This window comes from Lupinus angustifolius, chromosome LG15, assembly GCF_001865875.1.
Source record: "Lupinus angustifolius cultivar Tanjil chromosome LG15, LupAngTanjil_v1.0, whole genome shotgun sequence".
Taxonomy (NCBI): Eukaryota; Viridiplantae; Streptophyta; class Magnoliopsida; order Fabales; family Fabaceae; genus Lupinus; species Lupinus angustifolius.
In genome coordinates this window covers 15,825,317-15,834,845 of record NC_032023.1, presented here as the reverse complement: position 1 = coordinate 15,834,845, position 9,529 = coordinate 15,825,317, and the positions used below count along the sequence as shown (strand labels likewise).

General features: G+C 32.5%; 1 protein-coding gene across 2 annotated transcripts; it reads right to left on the bottom strand.

Annotated features, from left to right (window-relative positions):
- On the bottom strand, positions 5,523–6,544 carry LOC109327549 (NAC domain-containing protein 83-like). Of its 2 annotated transcripts, none has more exons than XM_019560733.1 (2): positions 6,353–6,544; positions 5,523–6,266 (listed from the first exon to the last, which is right to left on the bottom strand). In XM_019560733.1, the coding sequence occupies exons 1-2, from the start codon at positions 6,514–6,516 to the stop codon at positions 5,765–5,767; spliced, it is 666 nt and encodes a 221-aa protein (XP_019416278.1). In that variant the 5' UTR covers positions 6,517–6,544; the 3' UTR covers positions 5,523–5,764. The 2 variants fall into 2 exon arrangements, with proteins under 2 accessions (XP_019416278.1, XP_019416277.1); XM_019560732.1 differs by having other exon boundaries at positions 5,523–6,273; positions 6,354–6,544.

Below are 9,529 nucleotides of genomic sequence, written 5' to 3'. Positions count from 1 at the left end.
GTGTGTGTTTGGAGTGGGGAATCCGAATTTAACCCCTCCAACACACATAAACCGAATTGGGCCTAAACAATGGGCCCAAAGCTAAATTACAATAAGAACATCTCCTAAATTAAAAATACAATCTTCACTTCAACACATATCCTCGACTTCCATAATGCCCAAAATGCCATTGGTGCCAAATGTGATCTGAAAATGATAATAGATTTAATCAGGCCAAATAATCCCAAATTAACTCATTTAAGGAATATTAGTCCAATAAAGTCTAAAACACTAAACCATGTGAAACAAAGTCAATTAGGCACCAAGAATCATCAATCATGCTAAATTAAGGTTATGAATAGTGTGTAATATATTGCTCATCACACCCTCTAGAGCAAATAAACTCTTGCATGTGATTTACTCTGATGTGTGTGGACCAATTGATACTCTATCAATGGAGGAAATAAGTACTTTGTTACATTCATAGATGAGTTGAGCAGGAAATTATGGTTATACTTGATGAAGGCCAAAAGTGACACATATTCAGTGTTTAAGATGTTCAAAATATTGGTAGAGAAACAATCAGAAAAATGTATCAAGGTGCTAAGAACTGATGGCGGAGAAGAGTTCACTTCAGGAGAATTTGAAAACTTCCTTAAGGAGCAAGGAATTATACATGAGGTAAATGCCCCTTACACATCTCAGCACAATGGAATTGCAGAAAGGAGAAATAGAACCATACTAAACATGATGAGGAGCATGCTAAAGGGTAAGAACCTGCCACACAGTTTTTGGGGTGAAGCAGCATCAACAGCAGCTTACCTATTGAATAGGTGCCCAACCAAAAGACTTCTTGGTCAAGTCCCTGAACAAGCATGGTCGGGAATTAAACATCAGTAAAACACTTAAGAATCTTTGGATCTCTTTGTTATAGACACATACCAGATCAGAAAAAAAAGAAACTTGATGACAAAGGAGAAGCTATGATCCTGCTTGGCTACAACACTACAATGGCCTATAAGTTGTACTACCCTAAGACAAAACATGTAGTGTTTAGCAGGGATATGGTTTTTGATGAACTAAACTCATGGCAAGGTGAAAAGGAAATTCCCATATCCTTGGCCAAGATGCACATAGACTGGGAAATTGATGAGTCAGTATTGGATGAAAGGAGCATAGATCCAGCAAACACATCTCCTTCACTAGAAAGAACTAGACCAACAAGGGCAAGGAATCCACCCTCTTGGTTAACAGATTATGTCTTGAGTCCTGATGATGAGGTAAATTAAGAAGGAGATATAGTGCAACGCATGGCTCTATTTGCTGATGAAGAATCAATCAGTTTTGAAGAAGCAATATCCAATGATACTTGGAGAGCAGCCATGAAAGAGGAGATCAAGTCCATAGAAAATAAAAATACCTAGGAGTTGGTGGACTTACCAGAAAAGAAACAACCAATTAAAGTCAAATGGGTTTCCAAGGTTAAACTAAAACCCGATGGCACTATAGCTAAACACAAAGCAAGACTTGTGGCCAAAGGATTTATGCAAAAGGAAGGATTGGACTATTCTGAAGTTTTTGCACCTGTAGCTAGGCTAGAAACAATAAGACTTATAATAGCTCTAGCTAGTTGGAAGAATTGGAGCTTGTGGCAATTGGATGTAAAGTCTGCATTCCTAAATGGTCCACTAGAGGAAGTGGTGTATGTCACTCAACTACCTGGATTTATCAGCAATGGGAATGATCAGAAAGTGCTTAGACTAAACAAGGCACTTTATGGACTAAAGCAAGCTCCTAGAGCTTGGAACAAAAGAATTGACAAGTTCCTATTTGACTCTGGATTTCAGAAATGTGTGGTAGAACATGAGGTATACATCAAATCTCTCAACCAGAATCAGGATGCCTTGTATATCTGTCTGTATGTAGATGATTTGTTAATAATAGGCAGCAACTCCAAAGGAATTGAGGAACTGAAGGAAATGCTAAATGGTGAGTTCGAAATGACAGACTTGGGAAGACTGTCCTACTTCCTTGGTCTAGAATTTCAATACACCAATAAAGGATTATTCATGTATCAAAGGAAGTATCTATTGAAAATATTGAACTTGTTCAAGATGTTGAGTTGCAACCCCTCTGAAACACCAGCTAAAGTGAATCAAAAATTAGGAACCTGTGAAGAAGAAGGCAACACATATGGAACTCTATTCAGGAAAATGGTTGAAAGTCTAAGATACATGTGTCATTCCAGACCAATGATCTCCTTCAGTGTAGGCTGAATATATAGCTGCTTGCTCAACAGCTTGTCAAGCTGGTGGCTCTATCAACTTGCGAGGCTCTATCAACTTTCGCAGAAACAAAAGGTGATGGCTCTATCAACTTGCGAGGCTGAATATATAGCTGCTTGCTTTCGTCATTGTTGTTGGAACTTGGCATTGAAGAAGGGTGCAGTGTGGAGTTAATGGTAGACAGCAAATCAATCATTGACTTAGCAAGAAATCCAGTCGTCCATGACAGAAGTAAACACATAGAGACAAGGTATCATTATCTAAGGCAACAAGTCTCAAAAGGAAAGATCAAATTCACATACTGCAAGACAGAAATACAACTTGCGGACATAATGACCAAAGCATTGAAGATGGACAGATTCAAAGGTTTGAGAAAAGAGATAGCAGTTCAATGCTTGAATGATGTTTTAGATAACTAGTTAATTCTCATATGCTTATTGAGAAATGTAATTTTTAATGGAATGTAGTTTTTGAATCATAGGGGGTATTAGAAAGTAATTCAAAAATTAATGTAGTTTTTGAATCATAGGGGGTATTAGAAAGTAATTCAAAAATTAGTTTGGGCAGTTAGGTGCACTTACTATAAATAGTATTGTATACCAAACTTAACTACTATGAAAAACAGAAATAAAAACTATCTCAATTACTCATAATTTTCGATCCTTCTTTCTTCCTTCTGCTCATTCAATCCTCTTCACCTTGGTTTACTATCTTTCTTCTTCTTATTTTCTTTCTGAATGTTCTAACAATGGGTAGGGTAGACGATTATGTTTATAGACATTAGTGTTGTGGGTGGTCTTAAGTTGCAACCTGTCAACTACTACAGATGGGGTGAAATACTATGTATCAAATTCCATTCATATTGATATAGGTCCATGCCTCCCAATTTTTAAGGGTACCATTTAAAATTGATTTATTTCATTAGCTTATATTATAAGTCGCTGTTGCAGGGATAACAAGCAACCCATGTAATAAATTCAACTCCGTCCAAGCAAAACAACATTTAAAAAACTAGTTGGTTTTTGGAAACTGGTCAAAATTGATGGATGATTACGTGTTCCCTCTTCTGCAAGGTATTTTACTTTTAAGGGAACAAATTAATAAATGAATGATGGAGTTGCAGGTTTTATTATGCCACATGAGATAATAGATATGATCTTAACTTGAAGTGAGTTGGTAATGTGAGTGAAACTCATTTCAAGTAATGGAAAAATAAATAATTTTTTACTTTGTTTTACATAGTATTTCTCTCTCCATTAATGAAGAGTCTAACTCTCATCATGTATGGTCCAAGATGATAGGTTGGCCACGTGATGGAGAAAAGTGTTGTTGCTCTAAGTCACATCCCTCTCTCATGCTTTATTTCTTTGATGAAAATGAAATTTAATAGAAAAGGTAACGTGAAGAACTCTAACAACCTTATTTGATGAATCTAAGCCACTATCACAAGAAACTCTGGTCGGCAATTATTTCTCTTAAAATATTGAATTTCATATATCTCAGTTATAAATGGTCCATTTTGAAATTATAATATTAGAGGACATAGTTTAGAGAATTACCCTCCCTCGAAACGAAATATACTTTTTTCCAAATATATATATATCCATGTTGGCAGGGTTTGTGTTTGGTCTAACTAAGACTCTAATTAATTTTTGTTGTTGATGATACATATTAGCTAATCTACGAATTTTATCATTTCTTTATTATTATTTGTTTATTACAAAAAGTGCAAATTAAATTGGATCAATATAGGGTTGTATTGTGGTGTGCAAGGTGCTTGGTCAACTTCAAGCTGGCTTGGCTAGTCGAATTCGTATATAACACATCATGCAGACAAATTTCACAAGAGGGAAAGGAAAGGTAGCAGTAGCTTTCATGTTGAAGTGTGTGTTATATAAGGTTAAAAGAATATGAAGAGATGCATAACTTCAAAGAATCTCATAAGATAAAAGAATTACTAATAATTGTGAATGAGACAAGGAATTATTGTATGGTTAATAAAAGTCAGGAAAATTGTATAAATCAACAAGTTGGGTAATTAAGAAGTAGACGAAAAAACACAAGATATGGATAAGATAAGCAAAATTTTGAAGCTGGAAAAAATATCCCCAATAGTCTGGGATGGGGTCTAGGGCATTAATATTTTTTAGAACAAGGGCCCCAACCTAAATATGCTTCCGTATGTATAATTGAAAATAAATTCAAATATTTCAAAATATATATAATATTGAGGTTTAGTTGTTATCATATTATATCATATTTACATAAGTTTTTATCATATTATATCATATTTAAATATATATAATATTTAGGTTTACTTGTTGTTTAATATATATAATATTGAGGTGTATCTTTATTTGAGAGATAAAAGATTAATGTCTTCAAGTATGAGAGTACCCTTTCAAATTTCAATACATGGAATGTTTCCTTCAATCAATATGATTTCCTCCATTTACATTAATTAGAGAATATTGGGATTATTCAAGTGTTAATTCCTACATTGGTATAAGGGGAAGAGTAAAAAAATATATAAGTGAAAAAACTCATACAATTATTACCTTAAAGTTTTGGTTCAAGATATAACGTCTTACTCATGATTCTTCATTTTTCTCATGTCTCAAGAACAATAGAATTTCTAGATAGCTAGAGACTTACCAGTCGCCGTTAGATCTATTAGAACTCAATACTTGGTATGTTTAATGTGTATAATTACTAAAAAAAATACATTTTATAATCCAAATATAATAAAATTTAATCTCATAAGTTAATTAACCAGTTTACCTGGACCAACATACCTACTCCCCTAATTGTTACTTGGAGGAAGAAATGCAGCTAACTAGTGGTGTTCTGATTTGGCAAGATTTTGTTCTTATTCTGTTTGTGACTTTGTTCACATAAAAAAAAAAGTGGTTTTATTGTTGGACAATATTATACACAACCATATTTTCATACCCCTTTTCTCTTCCTTTCTATCCTTTTATGTTTCCCACAACTTTCCCTATGTCAAAGCACCTTCCTTGAAACTGAAAATCTGTTACTTTTTGCTAAAAGAACCATTGTATGGTGAGACATCAGTAACAATTAACAATATCATGTCTCCCAAATTTACATTTATTTAACTAGCATTGATCAATTTATTGAGGATTGCTCTAAAAATCATAACTCTTATATATAGAAAATAGTCACAATTATGTTCACAATTAAGAACTCAACTTTGAAGTAGATATAATAATGCGTGAATAAAGAATGAGAGAGAACTTAGAGGGAAGATGAAGGTAGGAAAATAAACAATTGCATTACATAGTAATAGTGGTAGTATTGGTACCTTACTCTTCAAACTACCATTAATGCCGATTACCTTTTTGGATACATCTAAACAGATAATGAAATGAAAGAAAGAAATACCAAAGCTTGTTTTGTTTTTAAGATGGATATGAGAATTGCAAAGTAGAAAGGCATAATAATGAAGGTGAAGTAGTTTGTTAAGGTTCTATCCTAGATTAATAACTAGAAGTGTTGCAGCTACTGTTCCCTTCATGTTGTTTATCTAATTCATAGGTTGAAGTTGAAATCTGAGTGATTCCACTGCTATCCGAGGATGAGGAAGTTGTGTTGTTCTTATTTTGAGACAAGAAGTCATAGAAAACCACCTTTGAATCAGTGTTCCTGACCTTGGTCTTGTCTATATTTGTAGCACCTCTCTTCTTTAAAAATATCTTACATAGAACCCAATTTTGCAAAGGAACCACACCACTCTGAGAGTGAGTGTTGGTAAGAAGGCGATATTCATGCATAATCCAATCAGTTTTAGAACCATGAGGTGGCTTCCCTGTATAGAAAACAAGAGTCTTTTTCATTCCAACACCTTCTTTATTATGAATAATTTGTTTGTCCAACCCAGTTGCTTTCCAGTAACCTGAATTAGTAGCTCTGTTGGATCTCTTTCCATTCGGGTATTTGGGTTCCTTAGTTCTGAAAAAGTACATCTCTTTCTCCAAATCATCATCACCTGTTGTAATTGAATAAAAGAGTGAGAAGACATTAATATTATATTGTCAATGAAGAGAGTGAGTGAGAAAGAAAAGGAACCTGATAAATCCCAAGGGTCAGAGTTAGAAAGAAGAAGATGAGGAATGATAGAAGAAGGGAAAGGGAAAGAGAAGAGCTTAGGCTTCAAGTAATGGAGAATCAATTCCTCATCAGTTGGGTGAAAACGGAACCCAGGTGGCAATCTCATTCCACCCTTCCACATTCAACCCTTAACTTAATGCCTCTCACACACACTAACACTAACACTAACACTAACAACTAACAAACATATAAGAAGAAGAATAACAAACACCTTTGGCGTAAACCACACTCAACCACTTCCCTCTTTTACTTTCAACTTTTATTTATTCTTATGGTTTGGTTTAACTCTTTCATTTTACTTTTCTTCAACAACAACCATAAACCCTTCCCTTCTTTCTTTTAACACCAAACCAAACAATAATAACTCAATTCCACCTCTGCCTATTGTGAACACTCAATTTTTGTTCGGCCCAGAAAAAGCCCAAGAATTTTTTATAAGGCAAATTTTAATTCTAAATTTATTATTAAATTAAAAGGTTTCTATATCTAACTGACTAATTTAACCAAAAATTAAAATAAAGCAACTTAACTTCTAAAAATAAATTGTGTATAAAATTAAATGCTAGAAACCTATATAATTTTGTTACAAAAATAAAATCAAATTTTTAGGCATTCATAAGCCCATATAGCATTTTCGAAAACAAATAAAAGAAAGGAGAAGGAAATATTGTCTATAATTATTTTCGAAAATAAATATTTTAAAACTTTTATTTATTTTTTAAAATTATTTTCGGATTTTGTTAAAGGGTAATTAAATAAATATTCCAAATATATCCTCTTAAATCCATTTTGTACAAGAAAATATAACAGAAAAATAATAAAAATAATTTTGAATTTCCTAATAAATCATATAAGAATAAAAGTATTTATGTGATTTTTTTTGTTGATTTTCGGAATCAATAAATTAGTAAAATATAAAAAGTAGAATTAATTTCAAAATATAAAGTTCAAAAAAGCAACTAAGAGATCAACCTAGTCAAAGTGGCATTAGTGGTTCCTTAGAATCAGTAAAATCTAACTCAATCAGTTTAATTTATTTCAGAGAATGAGGGCCAAATTTTTAGCATAGTTAGAGTAATTTTAGGAGTTAAGGGGTTCTAAATTTTAGTATAAATTGAGGTTAGGGGAAGATTATTAAGAGACTGGTTTTGACACTGAAAAACTCTGGAATCTCTGCAAAAAAAAAAAGAGAGCGTGCTGAGAGAGAAAGTTATTATAGCCAAATTATCTTGCGTGAGCAAACCTATTGCAAACCTGTGCAACCTCCCATCTAAACCATCCATCTGTTTGACCATCCCTCATCTGGCCGTGGACTTTGCACTGTCCAATCACAGGACGAAAAGTGTCTCAGCTCCATTACACCGCGTCACACCATATCATTACCTGTGAGGAGCACAGGATCTGCTACACGTGGTTCCGCCATCATCCCGTGCACCCTCAATACTATCCCATTGCCTTGCGACACGTGTCCTCAAGTTGTCCACACTCCTCCTTTAATCCTCCACTGTGCAGAATTCCAATTGCCATTTGGTTGGTATTTCTAAACTTTTAGTTAATCCTATTGTTATATTTATTTGACTAACTATATACATATAATTATGTTATTAAAAATAAACATGATTCCTAATAATTAAATAAATTATGATGGATACAAAATGAAATATAGATCTTGTGAGTTCATTTGTCAAATTTTTTTTTAGTCTCTTGCTAATTAATTAATCTTGTAGATTGTTTGTTAATTAAAGAATAAATATTTGTACTAGTTGAATAAAATTATAAAAAATAAAAATGATGATAAATAATAATTTGAATTCATTAATTGTTTATGTTATTACTTTTGAAGAATAATATCCATATGTTACACTATTAATAACATTTTCCAAACATTAGTCTATATATATTAACTAAATAGTTTCTCGATGATTATTCTAACTATTCATAAAATCAAAAGTTTGTAATGATGTACCAAATATTTTGATAGTTTAATTAAATTTACTTTGTTTATGTAAGTAATCAAAATCTTTACTAGTAATCTTTTGAATACTTTTTAATAAAATAACGCCTATCAAAGATAAATAAAAATGTCTTTTTGAAACAAAAACAATTTTTGGGATCTAATCAAAGATGGAGCGAAGGTCGCCTTGAAGGCCTCTTTCTTCTCAAATCATCTCTGAAAGGTCGCGCTACGCCGCTTCTTTTCAATCGATTAAATCTCAAAATTAATGAATAAATTTTTTAATAATAAATGACAAATACAACTAAACTAAAAAGTTATTTTCCATAAGTTAACAAATAGTTAGAGTGAATGTTTTAGAGTAAAATATAATTTCCGTAATAATAAAACACTTAACCAATAAGTCATTTTCTACTTAAAGAACTACGTAAGCCTTGATCCCCTTAATAGGGTACGTAGGACCAAAGTCAATATTGTCAGGCTCAATAATAAAAAAAACTATTTTTTCTTCTTAATAATTGATTAATTAATCATAAAATTTAATAATAATGATAATAATAATAAAGTCATATTTGAAGGGTACCGCTTAAGGCGGGCGGGTAGGGTGCTAATACCTTCCCTACCTTGTAACCGACTCCCGAACCTGGATATCAAAAATCCAAAAGCCCAAGGTAATTGGGCTTAAAATATTTTTTCTACATTTTTAACTATAAAATGTAGTGGCGACTCTAAACAAAGTCGTGCAGCCGAAAATCGGGGGCGCGACACCTATATACCATACCATACCACCAACACACAAAAATTAACAAATAACTAAATATTTTATATTAGATTAGGGGAGATAAACATTTATTTAAGGCAGGAAAACCATCAATCTCAAGAGATATTTATAACAGAATTTAAGACTTAATCATAAGAAACAACCACCATCATCAAAAGTTTTTTATGCTCTGCCTCTCTTTTCTTAATTTTCAAAATCAACTTCATTTTTATTTCTTTTAACTTGATCTTATGTAAATGATTGGAGATAGAAGTGTATATATATGTGTTATGTAAAACTCTAATGACATAACATAAATAAATCATATTCCCTTTAACATATTGGTAGCCACCAAAGCTCAATGGATGAATATTGTTAACAATTCTCTATATTATCTCTCTTCCCTTTTCTCTTTATTTC

Bases quoted from the DNA above. Each gene is read 5' to 3' on its own strand.
- LOC109327549 (XM_019560732.1), bottom strand. From the start codon at position 6,516: ATGTGGAAGGGTGGAATGAGATTGCCACCTGGGTTCCGTTTTCACCCA. The intron at 6,274-6,353 runs GTTCCTTTTCTT...CAATTACAACAG, and splicing joins TGACCCTTGGGATTTATCAG to GTGATGATGATTTGGAGAAA.